Consider the following 27,284-nt stretch of genomic DNA (forward strand, 5'->3'; position numbering starts at 1 on the left):
GATAGAAGAAAACAAAATCTAATTATACATCAAAAAGCCAAAAAAAGAAAAAAACAGCCAAAACCACTGCACTTGCAGTCAAGGCTATGGAAAAGTCACCCAGTTTTGTGTATTTTCACTTTAATGTGTCAGTATCTTTAATATTACTGTAGTGGCTATTTCATATCTCAAAGTCAGTTTGATCATATTAAATTCAATTAATATTTAGCGCATGAAAAAAACTTAACCAGCAATAGAAAAAGAAAATAGAACATGGCTTTGGCAAGTATACTGCATATGCACATGTGCATGTGCTCACACACACACACACACAAACACACAAACTCAAAGAATCCAAAAAGATAAAATGATAAAATTTTTGTGAATAGAAATAATTTACTTTTTTCTTTCCCATTGGTTCAAATTGGATAAATCCTGTTACTGCTTTTTCTTGTGTTATTTCCACAGGTAGGAGGACTTAATTAGTATATTGAATAGAAATAGCAAAAGGAGGCGTTCTTGGTTGTTCCTGATCTGCTGTTTTTCAGTCTTTCATCATAGAATATGATGTTAGCCAAGAGCTTTTTACATAAAGTCTTTATTATGTTAATGTCAATTATTTCTATTCCTCATTTGTTTAGTTTTTTTATCTTTGTGGTGGTAAATTTTGTCAAAGCTTTTTCGGCATTGATGGCGATGATCATGTGATTTTTTTTTTCCTTTCATTCTCTTAAGATTGTGTGTCGTATCGATCGATACTTGTATGTTGAAGTGTGTTTCATTCTAGGAAAAAAATAACTTGGTCATGTATATAATCTTTTTAATATGTTTTAAATTTTGTTGCTAGTATAGCATTGCGGAATTTTGCATCAATATTTATAAGGGAGATTAGTGTGTACGGTTTTTTTTTTTTGTAGTTTCTTTGTCTTGTTTTGATGTCAGGGTAATGCTGTCTTCACAGATGAGTTTGGATATGTTCTTTCCTCCTCAGTTTTTTGGAAGAGTGTGAGGATGATTGGTGTTAATTCTTTAAGTGTTTGGTAGAATTCTTCAGTGAAGTGATTGGGTTTTGTTTGGGCTTTCTTTATGGGTGTATTTTTGATTGCTGATTCTGTCTGATTAGTTATGGGCCTGTTCAGATTTTCTATTTCTTCATGGTTGCGTCTTGGGTAGATTGTGTATTTCTATAAAGTTGTCCTCCTATCTAGGTTATCCAGTTTTTTAGGATGCAGTGATTCTTCATACTCTCAGCTGGTTATTTCTATAATATACATAGTAATGTCTCCTCTTTTGTATCTGCTATTAGTTATTTGAGTCTTCTCTCTTTTTCTTAGTTAAACTGCCTAGAGGTTTGGCAATTTCTTTATTTTTTCAAGAACCAAATTTTGGTTTTGTTGTTTTTCTGCTGTATTTGCTAATCTCTTGCATTTCTGTTCTTCTGCTGTCTTTGGGTTTATTTTGTTATCCTTTTTGTAGTTCTTTTTTGTTTGTTTGTTTTTGTTTTTGAGACAGAGTCTTGCTCTGTCACCCAAGCTGGGGTGCAGCGGCATGATCTCAGCTCACTGCAACCTCTGCCTCCTGTCCTGTGCCTCAGCCTCCATAGCTGCTGGGGTTAACAGGTGCTCACCACAATACCCGGCTAATTTATGTATTTTTAGTAGAAAAGAGGTTTCATCATGGTGGTCAGGCTGGTCTCAAACTCCTGACCTCAGATGATCTGCCCGCCTTGGCCTCCCAAAGTGCTGGGATGATAGGAGTAAGCCACTGTGCCCAGCCCTGATTCTGTATTATTTTTTTTCTCTGTTGACATGTTCATTTTATTTGTGTATCATTTTTCTAATTTTCTTTAGCCTCCTTTTTCATTAGTTCGTTAGGCATATTTTACTTTTTCTTAAATTTTTTTATTTTATTTTATATATTTTTTGAGACAGAGTGTTGCTCTGTCTCCCAGGCTGGAGGGCAGTGGTGCAATCTTGGCTGACTTCAACCTCTGCCTCCCTGGTTTAAGCGATTCTTTTGCCTCAGCTCCCCCTGGCCCTGCGTAGCTGGAATTACAGACGTGCACCACCATGCCCAGCTAGTTTTTGTATTTTTAGTAGAGATGGGGTTTCAGCATGTTGGCCAGGCTGGTCTTGAAGTCCTGATCTCAGGCGATCCGCCAGCCTCGGCCTCCCAAAGTGCTGTGATTAAAGGCGTGAGACACTGCGCTGATATTTTAAAGTGTTTGTCAAGTGAGTCTGGCTGTGTTTCTCCAAGGACAGTTTCTGGAGATTTATTTTATCTTGTCTACTTTTTGTATGCTGTGTCATCTTTTTTTTGTTTTTTGTTTTGAGACAGAGCCTTGCTCTGTCACCCAGCCTGGAGTGCAATGGCACCATCTCTGCCCCCTGGGTTCAAGCAATTCTCCTGTCTCAGCCTCCCAAGTAGCTGGGATTACAGGCTCCCAACACTACGCCCAGTTAATTTTTTGTATTTTTATATTATTATTATTATTTTAAGACCAGATTTCACTCTTATTGCCCAGGCTGGAGTGTAATGGCATGATCTCGGCTCGCTGCAACTTCTGCCTCCCGAGTTCAAGCGATTCTCCTGTCTCAGCCTCCCGAGTAGCTGAGTTTACAGGCACCCACCACCATGCCAGCTAATTTTTGTATATTTAGCCAGGGGTTTCACCATGTTGACCAGGCACGTCTTGAACTTCTGACCTCAGGGGATCCACCCGCCTCAGCCTCCCAAAGTGCTGGTATGACAGGCATGAGCCACTGTGACGGGCCTGCCGAGTCATTCTGAGGATTAGAGAAAGCACTTACATTCCCCAGTCTTTGTGAACTGGCTTGGTACAAGGGAATGCCTTTATTAATCAGCTCTCCTTGCAGGCTTAAAGCCTGCTTTAACCTTTTCTAGTTATTTGTCTTTCTTGAGACTTTCCATGAGTCTTTTTTACCCATATATTTCACATGGTTCTGGTTATTCCGTTCCATGATGGTTGCTGTAAAAATTTCCCAATTCCTCCATGAGCCTCACCTCTTCTTATTTTTGCTGCCTTACCTGTCGTGTTGCATTCTTCATTCAGTAGTTTGCCTCGGTAGTCTACAGGTTTGTAATTCCCTTGGAGACTTTACAAATTGTCTTCCCATGGCTTCTCCTAGTCAGAGTTTTAAGCCACTGTTGGCTCCTTGCCCTTCAGGTTGAGTATACAGAGACTAATCCCATAGGCAGCCTGCAGACACATTTAGAATGTTGTAAATCCAGCCCTCTTGATTCCTCCAGTTCATACAGAACTGGTGATCAGATCACTGGTTCCGCAAACTGTACCTTGGTAGGAAGGGAGTGGGCAAGGATGAGTGAAATAACACAAAATTGCCTATTCCCTTTGAATATGGCTTTTTCTTGAACTGGGCATTTTCTTGATAGCTGTATACTTTTGACTGATTTTCAGAATTGCAGTGAAGTTTTTTCTTTTAACAGAAACCAGGCATTGGAGTGTTTTAGTCCACAATCTTGCTGATGTCACTCCATGAACTGACTTTTTAAAACTAAATAATAAAAAGATAGGAAAATATAATATTGTAGTAAATTCATTCAGAAATATATTTACCAAAGGTTTTAAAATTTAGTTTTTCATCATATCAAACCTAGCGTTAGAGTTATACCAGTGTATTCTTTAAAAGTTATTTTTTGTTTCACATTTTCCACATGTCGTGAATATGTTTTTCTGTTTAAACTGGAGAAATTATTTCTCTCAAGATTGGTAGTATGGTCAGACATGGTGGCTCATGCCTATAATCCCAGCACTTTGGGAGTCCAAGGTGGGTGTATCACCTCAGGTCAGGAGTTCAAGACCAGCCTGGCCAACATGGTGAAACCCCATCTCTACTAAAAATACAAAAATTAGCTGGGTGTATTGGCGGGTGCCTGTAATCCCAGCTATTCAGGAGGCTGAGGCCAGAGGATCGCTTGAACCTGGGAGGCAGCGGTTGCAGTGAGCTGAGATCATGCCACTGTACTCCAACCTGGGTGACAGAGCAAGACTCTGTCTCCAAAAAAAAAAAAAAAAAAAAAAAAGAAGAAGAAGAAAAGGTTGGCAGTAAAACATCCTTTGTTCTCTTTGTTCTGTACTCCCCCTTTTTGATTTTTTTCCTAAAACTTGGCTCTAGAAAACAAGGTATAAAAATCTTTCATTTTACCTTATTTCTTAATTCTTATTCATTCTTTTCATAACTTCTGAAGTCATTAATTCATATTGCATCTTAATGTTTAGAAATGTTTTTAGATATACAACCTTTACCTGATTCTTACTTGTACCAGTTACATGAGATATAAACAATACCAGTTGTGTCCCCATGAACTATGACATAATTTCTGCTTATGCTGTGTCCAGCTAAAAGGATACAGAAGACAAAATACAATATAAAAGGTTTAAATCTTTGTAAGTATATATAATACACATGTCTTGTACTCTTTTTAAAGATAATTTAGTATAATTTTTTATTAAATTTTCCGTTTCTAGTATGCTTCACACAAATGCATTTCAAATAGTAACATTTTCTGAAAGGGGGGAATTAATTTTTATTATTAACTGTATTACAGGGTTGGCTAGTGGATCTCATCAATAAATTTGGCACTTTAAATGGGTTCCAGATTTTGCATGATCGTTTTTTTAATGGATCAGCATTAAATGTTCAAATAATTGCAGCTCTTATTAAGTAAGTTATGTTTTCATGTGAATATTCTGTGCATTATACAAATTACTATTTTATTTACTTAAAAATCATTGTTTCATGTTTTCAGTGTGGGTTGTGTCTCATTGTAAAATGAGGACCTGTTTTTGTCTGGTCTTAAGTGTTGAAACCAATTGGCAACTTTAGTTCTTTTAAAAAACGTGAATGTTACAGAGGTTTTGTGTCCTTCGTATTTCAGACCATTTGGACAATGCTATGAGTTTCTCAGTCAACATACAGTGAAAAAGTACTTCATTCCAGTTATAGAAATAGTTCCACATTTATTGGAAAACTTAACTGATGAAGAACTGAAAAAAGAAGCAAAGAATGAAGCCAAAAATGATGCCCTTTCAATGATTATTAAATCTTTGAAGAACTTAGCTTCAAGAATTTCAGGACAAGATGAGACTATAAAAAATTTGGAAATTTTTAGGTTAAAGATGATACTCAGGTAAGATATTTTCCACCTTAAATTATTTGTGTGAATTCTGATATAACATTTACTCCAAATTTCTCTCATTTATGGTTGCAAATTTCCTCTTTTAGTGGAAAGATGAATACACTGAATGAAATAAATAAGGTTATAACCTTTACTCCAAATTTTTCTCATAGATTGTTGCAAATTTCCTCTTTTAATGGAAAGATGAATGCACTGAATGAAATAAATAAGGTTATATCTAGTGTATCATATTATACTCATCGGCATAGTAATCCTGAGGAGGAAGAATGGCTGACAGCTGAGCGAATGGCAGTAAGCCTCTTAAATCTTTTATTGTGAATAAGACACTGCTTATGCAAAATTACATTATTACCAATTATTGTTAGAAGCAACAATAGCAAAACTAAAATTGAAAGATTTATTACTAATTGTAAGATCTTTTTATAATAATAATAAAAGGTTTAATAAATGATTAGTTGTTTGAAATTTTTGAGGTAACTTAATTGTTTCTCTGGTAAATTTATTATTGCTGACTGTAGCTGTTGATGTAAATAGATGGCTTGGTTGAAATGAAATAGTAAGATGTGATTTTCAGAGGTGTTGAGTGGATCTGCAGTCTAGCGAATGAACTAATGTAGTGATCACTTCCTAATTCCGTTTGAAGATTAATAAATCGGGATTATAACTAATGGGATAATTGAGTAGTGCTTTATCATGATTTTAAGAATATTAAGATTAATTTCGTTTTTTTTTTTTTTTGAGACAAAGTCTCACTCCATCACCCAGGCTGGAAGTGCAGTGGCACGATCTCCACTCACTGTAACGTCCACATCCTGGGTTCAAGCAATTATCTGCCTCAGCCTCCCGAGTAGCAGGGATTACAGGCGACTGCAACCACGCCTGGCTAATTTTTGTATTTTTAGTAGAGATGGGGTTTCACCATTTTGGTCAGGCTGGTCTTGAACTCCTGACCTCATGATCTATCCGCCTCAGCCTCCCAAAGTGTAAGATTAATTTCTTAATAATTTCATTTTAAAATCACTTACGTATGTCATTTTGACAGGTAATGAAACTGTTTACCATAGATATTTTCATATACTTTAGTTTTGAAATAAATAGCAAATACTTCACCAAAGTATTAAAAGTCTTTTTTTGAGTGTATGTGGTTTGCATAGTGGAGATCATTTCTGTAGAATAATCTTTACCATAAAATAATCTTCAGGTTGCTAGTGGAAAGTATTAGAATGTGAAAAAAGATATGCTAAGGACATTTGGGTGGTATTACTAGTGTTTACCTTAGACCCATGCTCATGCTTAGTGCTGGTGGTCGGTTTTATGTATGCAATTTGCCTGCTTTGTGGAATGTTAAACAGAATTACTCAGTATATTCACTAGTCCTTGAATTATTACTGGTTCTTGAGAGACACCAACAATAAAAGTATTTAGCAAAATTTGACATTGTTGTGGCACTTTTACTGTATTTTACAGAAGAATCTTAAGATTGGAAATATAAAACTGATTGTTTTCAATGGATAGTGTGAGAAGTGTACTGTTGTATCACATATGGGAATCTTTATGTGCAGAAGTAAAATTCTGTAAAATTGTTTATTTTAATGTATACTAATTGCAGATTAAAACACCAAGGTAATTTATTATATTAGTGAATTATAATTTGTGAATCTAGTAAACCTATGGGAAGACTTTATATGCCAAATTTTGTGAAATAAGTTATTTTAGTGTTTAATTTTGAATTAACACAACACTTAAATGTTACACTACTGTGCTGTAATTTGTGAATGTTTACATACTTTGGACTTTTGAATTCCTACTTAACGTTATTTAGAAGTTAGAGACGTATTTTTATTTTGCTTTTTAAAAAAATTTCTTTTTAGTTTCTGCATTGAATTTTTGTATTACATTTAGGAATGGATACAGCAAAATAATATCTTATCCATAGTCTTGCAAGACAGTCTTCATCAACCACAATATGTAGAAAAGCTAGAGAAAATTCTTCGTTTTCTGATTAAAGAAAAGGCTCTTACATTACAGGACCTTGATAATATCTGGGCAGCACAGGTAAGAGAGTGAGATGCTAGCTATTTTCTAAGAAAGATACTGAAAAGGAGAAAATTTTTGGTAACCCTTGTGTAATGGCCAGCAATTTAGTATTGCCTAATTTTTACCAATGCATGTGCTGTTCATGTACAGAAATCTTATCAAGAATTTTTAAACAAAAAATAACATTTTTCTGTCTTTGTATATACTCATGGTAGCAGCTTATAGGTAGTTTGTGTGTGTGTGTGTGTGTGTGTGTGTTTGTTTTTTTTTGAGACGGAATCTCGCTCTGTCTCCCCGACTGGGGTGCATTGGTGCAATCTCAGTTCACTGCAAGCTCCGCCACCCGGGTTCACACCATTCTCCTGCCTTACCCTCCCGAGTAGCTGGGACTACAAGCACCCACCACCAGGCCCAGCTAATTTTTTGTGTTTTTAGAAGAGACGGGGTTTCACCCTGTTAGCCATGATGGTCTTGATCTCCTGACTTCGTGATCCACCCTCCTCGGCCCCCCAAAGTGCTGGGATTGCAGGTGTGAGCCACTGCACTTGGCCATAGATGGTTTTAAATGAAAGGTCTATATAGCAAAATAATTATGATTAATGGAACAATTATTGGAAGAGGATAAAGATTCTATATTTGTAGGTTTTAACCTATGTAATGCATAGAAGAAACAAATGTCACAAGAGTTCCATTATTGTGACTTTAAAAAACGTACGATTATTACAGAACATTGTGACTTTCCATAATATAAAACCCTGGTTTCAGAGATACTAATGCATATGTTTTTACATTATCTTAATGGCAGGTTTCTACTCCTGGGTCACTTGGGGATTATTGTTAGGCACTGGCTCATAAAGCTTGTTTTTTGCCTTTTTTTAAGAGAAACAACAAAATACTTAATCTTGCCTTTATTGAGCACTTAAGCTTGGAGTTTTGAAACAATCCAATATTTTGACTTCTTTTTCTCTTAGTTTTATTTGTAAATACCATCTAGTAAGTTTTCATATTAATTTCTGAAGTTTACTATTTGTACCCAAAAAAACTGAGCTGCCATGTATTAAATGACAGTTCTAAAGCATTTCAAATATTAAGAATTCTGTTAATTACCTCAAATGAAGTAGGAATGTTTATTAAGTAATGGAGATTGTTGTGGTAGAACTATTTTTTTGTTATTAAAATTTAAGTAGTTTATAATTTTTTTGTTTGCTTTTATTTATTCTATTTTTGTTTTTTCAACAGGCAGGAAAACATGAAGCCATTGTGAAGAATGTACATGATCTGCTAGCAAAGTTGGCTTGGGATTTTTCTCCTGGACAACTTGATCATCTTTTTGATTGCTTTAAGGTAGTAGCTTGAATAGTAAAGTATTGCCAAATAGTAAATATTGCCAGTTAATTCTAAGTAAAGTTAATTAGTTAGATTTCTTTTGCTTATAGCTAGTGTGCTTAACTAACATTTTCATGGAAGAATCTCTGATGAAAAAGAATTGGTCATTGTTGTTTCTTCCAATCAGAGTTTAACAATAATTTGTTATAATAGTTTTCATCACAAATGCAGAATCTTAATGTTTTTTCACTTAGATTATTTCTTTGAATTCATTTCCACTGGTAATTTTCATTTTGACTTTGATTAAAATAAACTGTAGAAATGCAGAGAATAATTGGAAAATGAGGCATAAAACATTCTGGTTCTATGGAGTTATGTAAATGGCATATAGAAATGAAATTCAAAAAGCAAGAGGTTTCTCATATCATAATGTCACTTTTAAAGGCATTTTGGCGCAGTGGTCTAGCTTGTTTTTAAGGTTGATGAATTTATGGATCAAGAATATAAATCCGTGTGTCATTATTCATGAATAAATATTACAGTAAAATAGTAATTAGATTTTTGGTGGGAGCTTTAGTTGTTAATTACAAGAGAGAATAGGTTGGCATTGTTCTTTTAAAATGTAGATTCTTACATTCTATCACCCAGCTATTCTATTTCTGAATATATGCCCTGGAGAAACTTCTGAATATGTTCACTAAGGAATGTTTTCAACAGTATCTTAGCAGGATTGTTTTGTTAGTCCCGACCTGAAGGAAAAAACTGAAATGTCTATATATTATGAAAGGATAAGTAAACTGTAGACTCCTCTTCTATGGAACACTTTGTGACAATGAAAATTAACACATTGTAACAATTTAGCACATAGATGGATCTTGACCTTATGGAGCATATAGAGAAAAGGAAGAAAATGATGGACAAGAAGTTAGAAGTGGCCTGGATAATAGTTTTACAAGTGTTACACTTTGAATTCTGACTTACACCCCAGATGTGTTCAATCAGAATTACCACATAAAGGGACTAGACTTTTAATCATGTCAGCATAATAAGAATTTGTTTGAGATGACTATATGTTTTAATCTGTTGGAAGTATATCAAAGGTAGGCAAGGACATCAATATTGAGAAGTTATATTTGATACTCTTTATTTCCTATTGCTTTTAGTACTGAGATAACTTCTGAAACAGTGATGCACCAAGACAGCCATAATGATAGATGGAGGGAGGATCTGGTGTCAGTTTCTTTTTTTTTTTTTCTCCCTCTCCTTTTTAAGTCATAAATTCTCAATGTGACTTTAAGATAATTAAAATAAAAAATTTATTATCTGGCGTGAGACACTATTATCTGGTGTCTCACGCCTGTAACCCCAGCACTTTGGGAGACTGAGGAGGGTGGCTCACATGAGGTCAGGAGTTCGAGACCACCTTGGCCAACATGATGAAACCCTACCTCTACTAAAAATACAAAAAGTTAGCTGGGCATGGTAGTGCATGCCTATAATCCCAGTTACTCTGGAGAATCTCTTGGACCTGGGAGGCAGGGGTTGCAGTGAGTCAAGATCACACCACCGCACTCCAGCCTGGGTAACAGAGGGAGACTGTCTCAAAAGAAAAAAAAAATCTGTCATTTCTGTATTGCTCTTTGGCTTATCTGTTGTTTGTCAAAAGTCTGTTATTCAGTGACTAGCATTGCTTTTTTGAGGTGTTGATAAATCTGGCAGTTCTTACACAGCATGCCAGTGTGTCTTCAAAGGTTTTTGTTAAGGTGCTTTTAAGGAGGCAATGAGTATATGCCAATTATCAGTTCTTTGTAGGCTGCAGCTGGATGCTTCCAAGTTTTATCTTTCTTCTTAGTTACATGTAGTTAATGTGCTTGCTCAAACTCTAGGTGATAAAGATTTGAATTCTAAGTAAGCCTTTGTCTTCTGAGGTGTTGGTACTAATTTTCAGTGCTTGCCAACATTTATTTTTGGCATAATTTTTAATTTTTGAAAGTCCCATGGTTATGAGATTCTCTTTGTGGTCATCAGTTTTAATATTTCTAGATACTGAGATTGTACATTTTTACAGGTCTTTGAGCTGTTCTAACTTCCTTCTTAGAATATGTCTATTTTCCCTGTCCAGTAGTTGTCCTACTTTGTTTTCTAACAGTTTTTATGTATCTAAATGCTTATTGTCCAAACTGTATCACAAATAGTTTCTCATAGGTTTTATTAACTGTTTGTTTGAATCAGGATCCAACTACATTCCTCACTGTATGGTTTTCTGTCTTTTAATCACTCCTCTTTGATTCTATAGTTGCCTCCTTACATTTTTTTGTTCTTGTAATAATATTCATCATTTGCTATTTTGTTAGCAGTTTCTGTATTCCTTTTGTTATTTCAGTGGGAATTTTGTGGACACCAGAGGGAATTAAAAGCAAGTGTTACAGTTGTCTTCCTAAGAAATTCTGTATTTATCATTTTAAATTGCTGTACAGTTACTAGGTTAAGGTGATGTAGTCCTTTCTCCTATTATTGGACATTTAAGTGGATTTCAGTTCTTTAGTTCTAGTGTGTCCAGAATTTATTCCTTCCAGTGGGTTCTTGGTCTCGCTGACTTCAAGAATGAAGCCACAGACCCTCACAGTGAGTGTTAACAGCTCATAAAGGTAGTGCAGACCCAAAGAGTGAGCAGCAGCAGGTGTTACTGTGAAGAGCGAAAGAACAAAGCTTCCACTGGGTAGAGGGAGACCCGAGCGGGTTGCTGCTGCTGACTTGGGTGGCCAGCTTTTATTCCCATATTTGGTCCTGCCCACATCCTGCTGATTGGTCCATTTTATAGAACTCTGATTGGTCCATTTTACAGGGTGCTGATTGATCCATTTTAGAGTACTGACCGGTGTGTTTACAGTCCTTTGGCTAGACACAGAGTTCTGATTGGTTTGATTTTACAGAGTGCTGATTGGTGTGTTTACAATCCTTTAGCTAGACACAGAGTGCAGATTGGTGCATTTGCAAACCGTTGGCTAGACACCAAAGTTCTCCAAGTCCCCATCCAAACTAGAAGCTCAGCTGGCTTCACCTCTCACAATAACTGCTAATAAAATACTACATATAGCTTCCTCTGTATTGCTGGGCATTTAGAACACTGTTTTACTTTAATAAATTAATTTTCTATGTTAAGAAGATTGTAGATTCACGTACCATGTTAAGAAGTAATGCAGAAAATCCCATATATTCTTTACCTTGTTACTCCTAGTGTTAACATCTTTAAAAATCACTGCAACCAAGATTTTGATCACTACCAAGATTTTGACATTGTTTCCATCAAGATACTGAACATCTGTGTCACCACAAGGATTCATCATGGTGCCCTTTTATTGCAACACCCACTTGCCTTCTGCCCCAACTTCCTTCTTAACCCCTGGCAACTAACCAGACCGCCAGTCGGCTCGATTTCTAAAGGTCTTTTGCTTTTGGTTTTACTTTAAACATGTACTAACTGGAATTGAACACAATATAGTCTTTTGAGGTTAGTTTTTTTTTCATTCTATTTAATTGTTTGCAGGCTCACTAGAATGATGTATAGTATGTATCTATCAGGTTGAGTATCCCTTATCTGAAATGCTTAGTACCAGAAGTATTTTGGATTTTTTTTTTTTTTTGGAGCATTTGCCTCATACTGACTACTTGAGCATCTCTACATTAAAAATCTAAAATTCAGAATGTTTTTGTTGTTGTTGTTTTTTGAGATGGAGTTCGCTCTGTTGCCCAGGCTGGAGGGCAGTGGCACGATCTCAGCTCACTGCAAGCTCTGCCTCTCGAGTTCACACCATTCATCTGCCTCAGCCTCCTGAGTAGCTGAGTAGCTGGGACTACAGGTGCCTGCCACCATGCCCGGCTAACTTTTTTGTATTTTTTTCAGTAGAGACAGGATTTCACTGTGCTAGCCAGGATGGTCTTGATCTCCTGACCTTGTGATCCGCCTGCCTCAGCCTCCCAAAGTGCTGGGATTACAGGCGTGAGCCACCATGCCTGGCCCAGACTGTTTTAAGGAGCATGTCTTTTGAGCATCATGTCACCATGCAGAAAGTTTCAGATTTTGGAGCATTTGGATTTCAGATATTCACTTTAGGCCCTGTATTGACGAGTAGTACTCATGGTATGAACTACTCACCATGAATGGACATCTGTATTATATCCAGGTTGGGGCTATTATAAACTGCTGTGAACCTTGGGGGGCAGGGTTTTTGGTTTGTTTGTTTTTGTTTTTACTTTGTGTTTTAATGTAATGCTTATTTCTCTAGGTGAGATGAAATGTGGAAATGTTGCAGTCTCCCTAATGAACCTTAATGTAGCAGTTTCTCATTGTCTATGAGTACCCCAGGTTCTTTGTCCTTTGTCCAAGAAAATTAAGGAACGTGGACACAAAGGTGGGATTGGAGTGAAAATTTAATAAGTGAAAGAAAAAGCTCTCTTCAGCAGAGAGCAGTCTGAGTGGATTGCTGGGTTATAGCTGAATTTAACAGCTTTTATAAGAAGCTCTTCTCATCTCTGTAGCAGTTTGAATAACTTCTATTATCAGTAAAGCTGTCTGTGCAACTCCCCTTATCTTAAGCAGTTGTGGGTATGTCTCTAGGCAAGCACAAAGTGCCACTTCTCTTCTTGGTATAACTGAGGGTTTGTTTTAGATAAACCCCTCACCTCCCTGTGTAAGTTCTTACCATTTACATGCCTGAAAAACTTTTTCCTGGGAGCTGGTGAATTATACAAAGTTGCTTATCTATGTGCAGGTGCAGCCTGAGTTTTTCCAAACTGATTTTTCCTTCGCTTCTACCTCATTCCCTGCTTCCAGAGTGGAAACCCTAACTGCTGTTAGGAAGATTGGGCATTGATCTTTCTGGTTAATTCCTGCTGGAGAGAGGCATTGTGTGGAGAACAGAAGCTAGGATTCCTACAGGAGATGGTTTAAGCAACTCAGATGAAAGGAATGTTTATGCCTGGTTCCATTTGCATTACCATTTGGAGCTTGATAGCCTCTAAGTGAAATGAAACAATTTGGGTTACTAGTGGACATGTGTTAAAATGAGACAAGAAGTGGGGAAAGACAGCATTAAAATCCTGAGGCTGTTGACGTGCCCTGATAACTGGTGGCTGTAACTATGCCTGTTAAGATTTTGGGTGCATGGGGCTTGGCTTTGTTGAGCTTCCTTGGTCTTACTTTCCCAAAACGGAAACCTCTGGGTTACAGGTTACTTGGCAGCATTTGTAGGATAATCGCCCTGAACGAGAACATTGTTCCGGATTTTTACATTACATATCTCTTTCTGTTTTCTTTGAGCTGCAGCCAGAGATGGCTGGTTAGTTTACAGGAATAAGCAATGTTAGTTTAAAATGTAGGCAAGAACATAAAAACTACTAATGAAACTAGAAGTCCATGACAGATATGTGATAAGTTTGGAACATAATTTCCCTCTTTCCAGTCCTCATTTCTGTTAAAAACAAATTCCAGCCCTCATTTCTGTTAAAAACAAATTCCAGCCCTCATTTCTGTTAAATAAGACTGAGTTGTTTGCAAAATAGACTTTAGTTTTAAAATTGGTCTGAGATTTGCATAAAGTGCAGGAAGAATAATTATTTTTACACAGGCCTTTTAGATAGGCTTTGATGGAACTTTCTTCCACAAGGAATCTCAGATGGGACTTTGAAGCTGAGCTCAGCCATGGGTTTGTACCCTCAGATACCTGTGAGTTAGGTAAACTTCTCTTTTCTTGAGGTTCCAAGAGCATAGTGATCCAGGGCTGTGAGAAAGTGAAATTCAATACTCACCACAAGTTAGGAAGCTTGTATGGAAGCTGTGTAAACAAGGTGTGAGGCCACTTTTCCCAAAGGGCTTTTATTGGCTCTGCAAGTCAAGACTGACTCCTTCAGTGGAAACACACCTTCCAGCCAAAGCCTTAGTAAAACAACCAGTTTTTCCAATTGTGTGCAAAATAAAATAGATTCTTACTGCACTGATGCAAACAACCATATTGTCATAAGTCAAGAATACTTACAACCAGTTTCTGAATTTTAAAGGAACCAGGCAGAAAGAAACAAACATGCTCTAAACCTTGTTCACAAGAGTATACCTTACTCAGTTGTTAAAGTCTGTAGCTAGCTCAAGACGAGTTTCCTTGACTCTGAAAAACAAAATAAGGATCAGCACTGTTGCAAGCATAAACCAGAAAGATTGCTTTAGTTTTCTATTAGTTCAGTCCATTCTGTTAACTCTTGTTCTGCTTGATATTTGTAAACATTTCAGCTTTTCGTAAGTCCTGTACATTTTTCTGTTATGAGAAACCTGCATTTGAGAGTACCTGGTAAAGTTCCATAGCTGATTATAAACTATTTTTTGAAGAAGAAGATTCAAGCAAGACAACAATTGTAAAGACAAAATGTCCAAGGTGGTTACAGTCAGGAACATGATTGACAAATGTGATTATTTCCATGGCTTAAAATAACCCAACATAACAACCTTAATTGCGATTAACAGCACATATTCCAGCACTAGAATCTTGGATATCCCATATGGTTATCCCATCAGCCTTTATTATTACATGGAAATCCTGTTGAAGAGAGAAAGTTAAAATTCACCCTTGCATTAGTTTACTATTAATTTATTTAGCCTCAATTTTTAATGAAACCTTATAGGCACTCCTATTCAATTTTAACCAGTTTGACCATGAGGTGAGATTTTTGCAAACCTGTTATAACCCTTTACAAGTTTTGCTAAAGAGCAGATTGGGATCTTAAGAAAACCTTGTTGTGCTTTATTTCAATGTTTAATTTACAGAAAAAAAACAACATAAATACCCTTTTAAATGTAGTTAATATGTTCATACACAGAGTTTCCTTTGTAAGATTAATTTTTGCTATCTTTTTCAGTTTGCTTAAACCTTCCAGTTTATCTAATTTAAGACAGTCCTTTATTCTTAGGCACAATGTACATTTCCTTGCCTTCTTACAATCTTTTACTAAAAACATATTTTACTGTTTTTATATACCTTGCATGTAGACCTATTTCCAGTAGTTTCAATTAGATGTCAAAATGGTAACTCTAGGAATTTTTTTTTTTTTGAGACCGAGTCTCGCTCTGTTGGCCAGGCTGGAGTACAGTGGCCTGATCTTGGCTCACTGCAAGCTCCGCCTCCCGGGTTCACGCTATTCTTCTACCTCAGCCTCGCGAGTAGCTGGGACTACAGGCGCCCACCACCACGCCCAGCTAAGTTTTTGTATTTTTAGTAGAGACGGGATTTCACCATGTTAGCCAGGGTGGTCTTGATCTCCTGACCTTGTGATCCTCCTGCCTCAGTCTACCAAAGTGCTGGGATTACAGGCGTGAGTCACCATGCCTGGCCCAGAATGTTTTTATTTTTAAAGATGAAAGTCATGTGAACTGAAAGGTGCCACAGCTTTTGCTTTTTCCTTACAAGTATTTAAGTGCTTATTTACTTAGGCCAATTAATTAGAGCTCTTTTTATAGATGTTACATACATATCACATACATGACAGCACAGACAGAAGAAGATCCAACAGCTTAGAGTGGAGCCCTTTTAAGAGCAGGGCTAGGAATACACTTTCCTGTGCCTAGTAAACAAGCGTAGCTGGAAGACAAAGACAGATTAGAGACTTAACACCTCTAATTACAGGGGTTGCATGAGGAAAACAGAAATTTCTCCCCAAATGGGATCTGTTGCACCTTATCTGTTTTCTCAAGGAGTCCCAGGCCACCAGAAGTCATTCTAGGGTCTTTCATGCATGCACCAAGAGTGGCAAGACAGAGTGAAAAAAGTTGACTGACGAAGAACCTTTTGCAGAAAAACAAGATCTATAAAGAGAAAAACATCAGGGCCTTTTAAATACACCCATAGCTTAGAGATCCACTTTCAATTAAGTTGAGTGCTCTTTAAAAAAATTCCTTTTCATTAACTAAAACTTTACAGAGAATGTAAATAGTGATTCTTTCTTCTTTTACCAGTTTGCTTCACTTCCTCTTCACAGTAATATTCAGGTTCCCAGTTTTCTCTGGGAGAAAGTGGCTGGACTTAGGCAAGGGCATGTTTTCAACTGAACAGGAGATCCCTTTAGCAGCAAAGCTTGATATTTGAGGAGGCAATTTGTCTGTTAGCCAGAGCCTTTCCTCAGAGGACAGCAGTTCTTCTATGTTGTGTGGGGTGGTAACACTTAAATTAGGCTGGGCATGGTGGCTCACACCTGTAATTCCAGCACTTTGGGAGGCTGAGACAGGGGCAGATCACCTGAGGTTAGGAGTTCAAGACCACCCTGGCCAATATAGTGAAACCTCATCTCTACTAAAAATACAAAAAATGAGCTGGGCATAGTAGCACTTGTCTGTAATCCCAGCTACTCGAGAAGCTGAAACATGAGAATGGCTTCAACCCTGCAGGCCAAGGTTGCAGTAAGCTGCACTGCGGCACTCCAGTCTGGGCAACAGAGCCAGACCATGTCAAAAAAAAGAAAGAAAAAAAGTTACTCCCCATGGTTAACCCATTGACTTCTAGCACTAGCAAGGCCACACTGTAACTGCTTGCAGGTAGGCTGACCATCCTTTAGCCACCAAGTTAAGCTCCTGGCTTAAGTAACCCACTGGCTGTTGAGCCAGACCTCAAGCCTTAGTTAAAAATTCTAGGGCAATTCCTTTCTTTCCTGATACATAGAGACTGGATACTTTCCCTGTGGGAAGACTGAGGGCTAGTGTTTTAAGTAAGGCTTATTTTAGCTGGTTAAAGGCTTTTTGAGCCTCAGGGTCCCAAGTTGTGGGGGTGAGTTTTAACTGTTTGAGTTTCTCTTATGAGGTAATATAAAGGGAGAGCCATTTCCCTGTACTCAGGTATTCACAGTCTGCAAAATCTGGTAATACCTATGAATCCCCTTAACTAGTAAAGGAAATAGACTCAATCCTTTCCTCACCTAGTTCTCTGGTCCTTTCTGATAAGACTAGACCTAGTGACTTTACTGAAGTCTGACAGAGCTGAGTGTTAGATTTTGAGACCCTATACCTCCTTTAAGCTAAGAGATTGAGGATAGCCTCAGTGCCTTCCTGAGACTTCCTTAATTGGGGCACAGAGGAGAGGGTCATTTATACACTGCGAAGTTTTTACTTGAGGGTGAGAAAAACTAGATTTTTCAACAGAGTGTTTCATTAATTTCCTTCCCATATTATGAGCTGCCTGAGTAATAAACCAGAAGAGAAAGAGGTGTGTTTCACTAAAGCTTCTCTCATCCTTTCCAAAAATGCTGAAGGATTTTCATCTAGTTTTTGATCTGTCTTGGAAACCTTAGAGCAGTTAAGAGGTTTGGCTCTAATCCCTTGCAAGTCCTTCAGCATACACATTTGTAAAAATTTCCATCTCCATTTTCTGATGTTATCATCATAGTCCCATTTAGAGTCCTTTAAGGTCACTGCTACTTTTCTCATGGCTTTCCCTTCCCTGGAACATCCTTCGTGGATAATTAAAATACTTGGCTTACATCCTGGAAGGCCTTTATATGTAAGTGAAATTGGGGCTTTCCCAGAATGAACTTTAGGGTCTGAGGGTTAAAGGAGATCCAGTCTGCATTCAAGGGGATTGAGGATGGGGTATTATATATCTAGAAAAGAGACAAGAGAAGAGGCATCCTTCAGTCTCTTCAGTGACCCAGAGTGGAGAGGAAGACAGTGAGAGCAGCCCCCGCCCCACCACCCACTGCCAACTGTTTTCCCTCTTTGGTTACTGTGTCCCAGCACCATGTTGAATGTGCCACCCCCAAACCATGGTATCAGAGGAGCAAAGCAGTGGGGTTAGTCATGATTACCCATGTAGCCTTAGTGCTCTGCTGGTGATAACCCTTTGACCTCCTAGACTTGTGTGGTCTATGTGACTCCTTGATGGATGGGTCTCATCAGATACTACCTAACAGATGCATTTGGTGCATTTGAGCAAGGCCCCTTAATGGAGGGAGTGGTGTTTGTTCTTTTTTTCTTTTTGTATTTTTTTTTTTTTTTTTTTTTTGAGATGGAGTCTCGCTCAGCGACCTAGGCTGGAGTGCAGTGGCACAATCTCGGCTCACTGCAACCACCGTCTCCCAGGTTCAAGCGATTCTCCCATCTCAGCCTCCCAAGTAGCTGGGATTAGAGGCATCTGCCATCATGCCTGGCTAATTTTAGTATTTTAGTAGAGATGGGGTTTCACCATGTTGGCCAGGCTGGTCTTGAACTTCTGACCTCAGGTGATCCACCTGCTTTGGCCTTCTAAAGTGCTAGGGCCTGAGCCACTGCGCCCAGCCTGGAGGGAGTGTTTTAATAATTATCTCTGGCTTCCTTTACTATGGCCTTCGTGAAGTACTGAAACCCCAGAGAATGGGACTGATTAACTTTTTTTTTTTTTTGAGATGGAGTTTTGCTCTTTTCTCCTAGGCTGAAGTGCAATGGCGCAATCTCGGCTCACTTCAACCTCTGCCTCCTGGGTTCAAGCAATTCTTCTGCCTCAGCCTCCTGAGTAGCTGGGATTATAGGCATCGAGAATGAAGCCTAGTCCCTACAGAGAGATGTATGAGGGAGAGGAATTGGGGAACTAGAGGTTTTGGACAAGGGGACAACAAGGCTCCCCATGGAGGAAAAAAAAATATCCCATCCCCCTAGGTGGTCCTGCTTTTGTGGGAATCAGGAGACTGGAGAGATTGATAGGTGGAACAAGAGGATTTTATTGAGTGCACTCAGACCCAATGGATTAACATCCGAAGACTGGGCCCAGAACAAGGACAGGGCTTGGCTTATAAATACACACTTTTGAAAGTGGGTTGGCTAGTTTGCAACAAGCTGACAGTGGCACAAAGCATAGTGGCATGAAAGCTGGTGTATGGAAGCAGAACAAAGGTAGTTAATTAAATTGTGACAGGTTCATAATGCAAGCTTATGTATGACTCTTGGCTGTGCGTCCCACATGGCTATTTTCTAGGTTTGCTCAAGAGCCTTGTACGAGCTTATGTTGTAACCTCCGCTATGGCGCCTAGATGGCTGCAATCCAGGCCTGCTCAGGCGTGTCTCATGACCTTCACTGTGCTGCTCAGATTAAAAAAAACCAGAATATTGAAGTTACTGATTACGGAAAACAGAAATCTATAACCTCATAAAACTTGCAGAGCAAGGTACAATTACATGGAGTGCGTGGGGTTTGAGGGGGATGTTTACTTATACGAAAGGAGGGAGGAAAATGTATTTTTCTTATCCTTGTATTGAGGGAGTGCTGGGAGGGAATACAGAGCACATTCCTTTGGGCTCTGGCTTCTTAGATAATGTTGTCAAGACTTTGCCTGGGTCTGGGTTTTGCCTGTTACTGCCTTCAGGATGAGTCAGCCTAATACCGAAAGCTTGTTTTTCTCCTTTTTCTTTTTATTTGTTTCTTTAACTTCCCACATCACTGCAGGGTTTGAAAAGTTTGGTAAATTCTCTGACTCCATTTTGTCAGCAGAAGTTAGAGAGGTTTGGGATTTAATAGGCTGTTGCCATAGTATGTTTCCCAGAAGAAGGAAATTAACTTGTCTCATAAAGGAACTGTTTAAATTCATGAGACAGTGCTGGGCTTTTACATGGAGTGAAAAAACAACCGAAACGGAGAGGGAAACAATCCAAATCAAGAGGGAAGAGAATACTCACTTGAGGTGAAATACCCCTTCTACAGTATCATGAATGTCTGTCACTGGGGAGAAAAAGCCTTAACTGGGTGAAAGTTTCCACTGAAATCCTGAAGTCCTCCCGTCTCGAGGAAATCCTAGACAGAGCAATTCTCGAAGTTATATTCATGATTACTAAGGCACTAGTTGATTTCACCAAACAAGATTACATGCCCAGATTGTGAAAACACCCACAACATTGCATACAAAGAAGAGATAGACATGGTAGCCGTGAAGAGAAAGAAGGAAATGCAATAGAAAAAAATGAAATCTTTGTGCTGACATGCTGACAGCCCCCCAGGTCCGGATGGGATTTGGACTAAGGGCCTTTCAGATACCACTGTGCTGTAGCCCCAGCCAGAAGCCTTCAGTTATTCTGGGACCTCCTGCCTTCCGTAAAATGAAACTGGATTGGAATAGACACAAAGCCTCAGAAATGGGTTAAAGGTCTGCTCTTACCCTTTTGATGAATTCCCTTCCTCCCAGCAACACACCAAAATATGCTGCAGTCTTACCAAGGTACCTTAATAGAGCAGTTTCTCATTGTCTGAACTAGTACCTCAGGTTCTTTGTCTTATGTCCAAGAAAATTAAGGAATGTAGACACACAGGTGGGGTTGGAGTTAAACTTCAATAAGTGAAAGAAAAAAGCTCTCTGCAGCCGAGAGGGGGGTCTGAGTAGATTGCCTCATTATAGCTGAATTGAAAAGCTTTCTTACAAGAAACTCTCCTCATCTCTGTAGCAGTTTGAGTTACTTACCAGTTTCTGTCTGTGCAACTCCGCTTATCTTAGATACTCACCTGCGGGTATGTTTCCAGACAAGCACAAAGTACTGTTTCTCTTCTTTGTATAACTGTTTGTTTTAGATAAGCCTCCCTCCTACCTGTGCAAGTTTCCACTATGTATTTGCTTGGAAAAGGGAGGAAACTTTTCAAGTAGGAATTCACTAATTATACAAAGTTGCAAATCTATGTGCAGGTGCAAACAGAGTTTTTCCCAAATGAATGCTCCTTTCCCTCTCCCTCACTAAATTGAATGTTAATTCATATTTATTTTTTAACAGCCGTTTTACAAAAATGTAATTCACAAACTCTAAAATCTATACTTTCGAAGTGTACAATTTAGTATGTTGTGCTCTATTCCCATAATTTTGCAACCATCACTACTATCTAATTTCAGAGCATTTTATTAACTAAAAATAAAACTCCATGGGCCGGGCCAGTGGCTCACACCTGTAATCCCACCACTTTGGTAGGCCAAGGCGGGTGGATCACGAGGTCACGAGATCGAGATCATCCTGGCTAACAGTGAAATCCATCTCTACTAAAAATACAAAAAAAGTACCCAGGCGTGGTGGCACGCACCTGTAGTCTCAGCTACTAGGAAGGCTGAGGCAAGAGAATTGCTTGAACGTGGGAGGCAGAGGCTGCAGTGAGCTGAGATGGCACAACTGCACTCCAACCTGGCAGAGTGAGACTGTCTCAAAACAAACACACAAACAGTGAGGTGACAATGTGCTGGCAGCTCTTGCAACCGTCGCTCGCTCTGGGCGCCTCCTCCGCCTCAGAGCCCATTCTGGCCACGTTTGAGGAGCCCTTCAGCCTGCGGCTGCACTGTGGGAGCCCCTTCCTGGGATGGCGGAGGCCAGAGCCACTCCCTCAGCTTGCAGGGAGGTGTGGAGGGAGAGGCATGGGTGGGAACTGGGGCTGAATGCGGCGCTTGCGGGCCAGCGGGAGTTCTGGGTGGGCATGGGCTCAGCCGCCGGCACTTGGAGGAGCCGGCCCCAGGCAGTGAGAGGCTTAGCACCTGGGCCAGCAACTGCTGTGCTCGATTTCTCGCGGAGCCTTAGCTGCCACCCCACGGGGCAGGGCTCAGGACCTGCAGCCCGCCACGCCTGAGTCTCCCCACCCCGCTGTGGGCTCCTGCGTGGCCTGAGCCTCCCTGACGAGTGCCACCCCCTGCTCCAGGGCGCCCAGTCCCATCGACTGTCCAAGTACTGAGGAGTGCGGGCGCTCTGCAGGGGACTGGCAGACAGTTCCACCTGCAGCTCGGGGGCCGGGGTGTGTGTGTGTGTGCGTGCGTGCATGCGTGCGTGTATCCACTGGGTGAAGCCAGCTGGGCTCCTGAGTCTAGTGGGGCCTTGGAGAACCTTTGTGTCTAGCTAAGGGATTGTGAGTGCACCAATCAGCACTCTGTGTCTAGCTCAAGGTTGGTGAACACACCAATCAGCACCCTGTGTCTAGCTCAGGGTTTGTGGATGCACCAATCGGCACTCTGTGTGTAGCTGGCTAATCTGGTGGGGATTTGGAGAACTTTTATGTCTAGCTAAGGGATTGTAAATACACCAAAGCACTCTCAATCTAGCTCAGGGTTTGTAAATACACCTATCAACACCATCTAGCTAATCTAGTGGGGACCTGCAGAACTTCTGTGTCTAGCTCAGGGATTGTAAATGCACCAATCAGCACCCTGTCAAAACGGACCAATCAGCTCTCTGTAAAATGGACCAGTCAGCAGGATGTGGGTGGGGCCAGATAAGGGAATAAAAGCAGGCTGCCTGAGCCAGCAGTGGCAAGCCCCTGGGGTCTCCTTGGGTGCTGTGGGAGCTTTGTTCTTTCAGTCTTTGCACTAAATCTTGCTGCTGCTCACTCTTTGGTCCACACTGCCTTTATGAGCTGTAACACTCACCATGAAGGTCTGCCGCTTCACTCCTGAAGCCAGCAAGACCACAAACCCACCAGGAGGAACCAACAACTCCAGACGCGCCGCCTTAAGGGCTGTAACACTCACCACGAAGGTCTGCAGCTTCACTCCAGAGCCAGCGAGAACACGAACCCTCCAGAAGGAAGAAACTCGGAACACATCTGAACATCAGAAGGAACAAACTCGGGACACGCCACTTTTAAGAACTGTGAGGGTCCGTGGCTTCATTCTTGAAGTCAGTGAGACCAAGAACCCGCCAATTCTAGACACAACAACAAAAAAAACTCCATTCATATTAGCAGTCACTTCTCATTGTATCCTATGTCAGATCCTGCACCCACTAAACTTTGTTTCTATGGATTTTTCTATTCCAGACATTTTACATAAATACGAGTCTGGTTTTGACTCGCTGCTTTCACTAAATATAATAAAGTTTTGTATATGTTATGTTTCAGATCTCTTTGCATTTTATTGATAATTATATTCTATTTTATGGATATCAGTTTTATCTTTTCATCAGTAAACTCTCATTTGAGTTGTTTCCCTCTTCTGGCTATTGTGAATAATAATGACTGCTCTGAAAATTCCGGTACAAGTTTTTGTTTGGACATACGTTTTTTGTATTACTGAAAAATATTCCATAATGCACATGATATTCATTCTGTTGATGAACATTTAGGTATTTCCCATTTGTAAGCTATTATGAGTAATATTGTTATGAATATTGATGTACAGATTTCTATGTGGACGTTATGTCCTCAGTTCTCTTAGGGATATATGTACCTAGCTGTGGAGTTGTTGGGTCATATAATAACTGTGTAACATTTTGAGGACTTAACAAGAGTTTCCACAATGGCTGCACCATCTTATATTCCCAGCAGTGTATGAGACTCTAGTTTCTCCTCTGATCTTTCTTGTTGTATCTGTTCTGCTGGGGATAAATTCATAACTCATTTTGAATTTGATTTTCATTTGCTTAATGGTTAATGATGTTGAGCAGCTTCTTGTGCCTATTGGCCATTTATATGTCTTCCTTGAAGAAATCTCTGTTACACATTTGTTTTTTTATTTGTGACTTAGAACAGTCCTTTATATATTATGGATATAAGTCCCTTATCAAACATGATTTGCACATTTCTTCTATTTCTTGGTACGTTGTCTTTTCACTTTTTTGTGTTCTTTTTGCCGAGACCAGCTTGGTTGGGGAAACCCTAACCCAGTGGCGCTAGGGGAATTAAAGACACACACACCGAAATATAGAGGTGTGAAGTGGGAAATCAGGGGTCACACAGCCTTCAGAGCTGAGATCCCCGAACAGAGATATACCCACATATTTATTAACAGCAAACCAGTCATTAGCATTGTTTCTATAGATACTAAATTAACTAAACGTGTCCCTTATGGGAAATGAAGGGATGGGCCGAATTAAAGGGATAGGTTGGGCTAGTTAATGGCAGCAGGAACACGCCCTTAAGACACAGATGGCTCATGCTATTGTTTGTGGCTTAAGAATGCCTTTAAGCGGTTTTCCACACTGGGCGGGCCAGGTGTTCCTTGCCCTCATTCCCATGAACCCACAACCTTACAGCTTGGGCATTAGGGTCATTATGAACATGTTACAGTGCTGCAGACACTTTGTTTATGCCCAGCCTTGGGGCTAGTTTATGGCCTGATTTTGGGGGGCTTGCTTTTACACTTTTAAAGACAAAAATTACTTTTTTTCCACAAATCAATTAATTTTTAATTTAAAAATTGTTTTCAGTTTCACAGAATAAGTTACAATATTTCTGTCACTTGTTTTTTGCTTTCATATGTAAGAAATTGTTGCCTAATCCAAGATCTCAAATGATTTTCTCCTGTATTTTGATACAACTAAATATCATAATTATTTAGTAAGGTCTGTTTTCTATTTTGAGTTAATTTTTTTGTGTGTGTATAGTATGCTAATAAGAGTTTCAGATTTACTTTTTTCGGGTGAATATTCAGTTGTCCAAGGAGCATTTGTTAAAAGATTGTTTCAGGAATATCGTTCAGCATCTTTGTCGAAAATAAGTCAATCATAGATGGAAGTGTTTACAAGCTTTATGTTCTGTTTCATTGTTTGGATATATCTGTCATGAAACCAGAATTGTATTGCATTGATTTGCCGCTTTATAGAACATTTACAAATTATGAAGTGACAGTTCTTCAATTGTGTTACCTTTTAAGATTGTTTTGGCTATTCTAGGTCCCTTGAACTTCCATATTGGTTTTAGCATTAGCTTGTTGATTTTTGCAAAGATGTTAGCTGGAATTTTGATAAACCTTGTTCAGTTTGTATTGTATTACCATCTTAACAGTATTAGTCTTCCAATCAAGGAACATACACTGTCTTTTCATTTATTTAGGGATGTCTTTCCATTTATTTGGGTCTACTTTATTTTTGTTCAGCAATGTTTTTTTTTGAGTTTTCAGTTCAACTTTGCTAAAGTGATACCAAAATAATTTTTTGTTTTTGTTGTGAATATAAATGGAAGTTTTCCTAATTTCATTTTGGATTTTTTAACATCCAATGTAAAGAAACATGTATCTTGTATGTCGGAATACAGTTGATATTTGTTTATTGATCTTGCATCCTGAAATCCTATTACATTTCTTTCTTGTAATAGTTTGTTATTGATTCTTAAATTTTTCTATGTATGGGATCATATTGTTTGCAATACAGTTAGTTTTACGTGTTCTTTTCCGATTATATAACTTCTCCTTCTGGCCTGATTTCCCTAACAAGAACTTCTAGTACAGTGTTAAAAGTAGTGGTGAGAACAGTCATTTTTCTCTTGTTTCTGATTGTAGTTGGCAAGTTTTCCGTTTTTCAGCATAAAATACAATGTAAAAAGGAGAGCTTTTGTAGATGCCTTTTATTGGATTTAGGAAGTTCTCTTCACATCCTAGTTTATTGAGTATTTTTATTATGAAACGATATTGGATTTTACTGACTGTCTTGGTATATGGAGATGTTACATGTTTTTGTGTCCTATATTACATTAGTTGATTTTTGTATGTTCAGCCAGATTTATACTTCTGGAATAAATTATACTTGTCTTGGTGTATAATCTTTTTTTATATATGTTGCTTCTTAAACTGCAATAAATGATACTTGTTATGATCTATGATCTTTTTATTTGTTGCTGGATTTTGTTTCTATTTTGTGTAGGACATTTTTAGATTTTTAAGAAACTGCCAAACTGTTTTCCGGAGTGACTAACCTTATTCATTTCTACCCATAGTTTATAAATATGAATAACCCAGTTTCTCCACATTCTTTCCACATTTTGGTATTGACACTATTTTTTTGTTTGTTTTTTGTTTTCTGTTTTGTTTTGTTTTTTTTTTGAGACAGGAGTCTCACTCTGTCACCCAAGCTGGAGTGCAGTGGCACAATCTCGGCTCATTAAAAGCTCTGCCCCCCAGGTTCATGCCATTCTCCTGCCTCAGCCTCCCAAGTAGCTGGGACTACAGCTGCCTGCAACCATGCCGGGCTAATTGTTTTATATTTTTTTAGTAGTGACGGGGTTTCACCATGTTAGCCAGGATGGACTCTATCTCCTGACCTCGTGATCCGCCCGCCTCAGCCTCCCAAAGTGCTGGGATTACAGATGTGAACCACTGTGCCCACCCCAGCAGCACTATTTTTTAAACTTGTTTTATTCTGACAGGTGTGCAGTGAAATCCCATTAATGGTTTTAATTTACGTTATCCTAATGACTAATGATGTTGAAGATCTTTCATATATTTAGTTTCTATGTGGAGTTTTTGGTGAAATGCCTTCTTATGTTTTTTGTTCATTTGCTAATTTAAGTTTGTTATTACTGAGTTCTTTATATAATCTAGATGATAGTCATTTATTAGAAACACAGTTAGAAAATATTTTCTTCCAGTCTATAGTATAACTTTTTATCCTCTTTAACAGGTGTTTTACCAGTTGCGTTTGTAATTCTGATGTCCCACTTATTTATTCTTAGAGATCATGCTTTTTTATGTCAAATTCTAAGCACTTATTGCCTACCCATAAATCCTATTTATTCTTACATTGTCTCTCTAAAAGTTTTACTTATGTCATTCAGGTCTGATCCAGTTGAGTGATGCTTTCTTGCATTCTTTAGGTGTGAGACTTAGATTGAAACTTCTTTTTCTTCTCCCAGGTATTCCAGAACCATTTTGTGAAAGGCTGTCTTTCATTTTTAATTTATTAGGTTGCTCTTGTACCTTTTTCAGAAATCAGTTGGTAACATTTGTGTGGGTTTATTTATACATTTTTTGTTTTCTTCATTGATCTTTGTTCCTCTGCCTCAGAATTGTGATGACTGCAAGTACATAATGTAGTA

At 38.7% G+C, this 27,284-nt stretch overlaps 1 protein-coding gene across 11 annotated transcripts in view; it reads left to right on the forward strand.

The window, feature by feature from the left end:
* USP9Y (ubiquitin specific peptidase 9 Y-linked) overlaps window positions 1-27,284 on the forward strand; it is a 199,593-nt gene that overhangs the window by 60,013 nt on the left and 112,296 nt on the right. For all 11 annotated transcript variants that reach the window (XM_054545326.2, XM_054545328.2, XM_063721461.1 and 8 more), the window contains 5 exons: window positions 4,570-4,685; window positions 4,900-5,151; window positions 5,313-5,451; window positions 7,063-7,215; window positions 8,437-8,541. In XM_054545326.2, coding sequence (XP_054401301.1) covers window positions 4,570-4,685; window positions 4,900-5,151; window positions 5,313-5,451; window positions 7,063-7,215; window positions 8,437-8,541 — 765 coding nt within the window. The remainder of the gene's footprint in view (window positions 1-4,569; window positions 4,686-4,899; window positions 5,152-5,312; window positions 5,452-7,062; window positions 7,216-8,436; window positions 8,542-27,284) is intronic.

The sequence above is a fragment of the Pongo abelii genome, chromosome Y, assembly GCF_028885655.2.
Source record: "Pongo abelii isolate AG06213 chromosome Y, NHGRI_mPonAbe1-v2.0_pri, whole genome shotgun sequence".
Classification (NCBI taxonomy): domain Eukaryota; kingdom Metazoa; phylum Chordata; class Mammalia; order Primates; family Hominidae; genus Pongo; species Pongo abelii.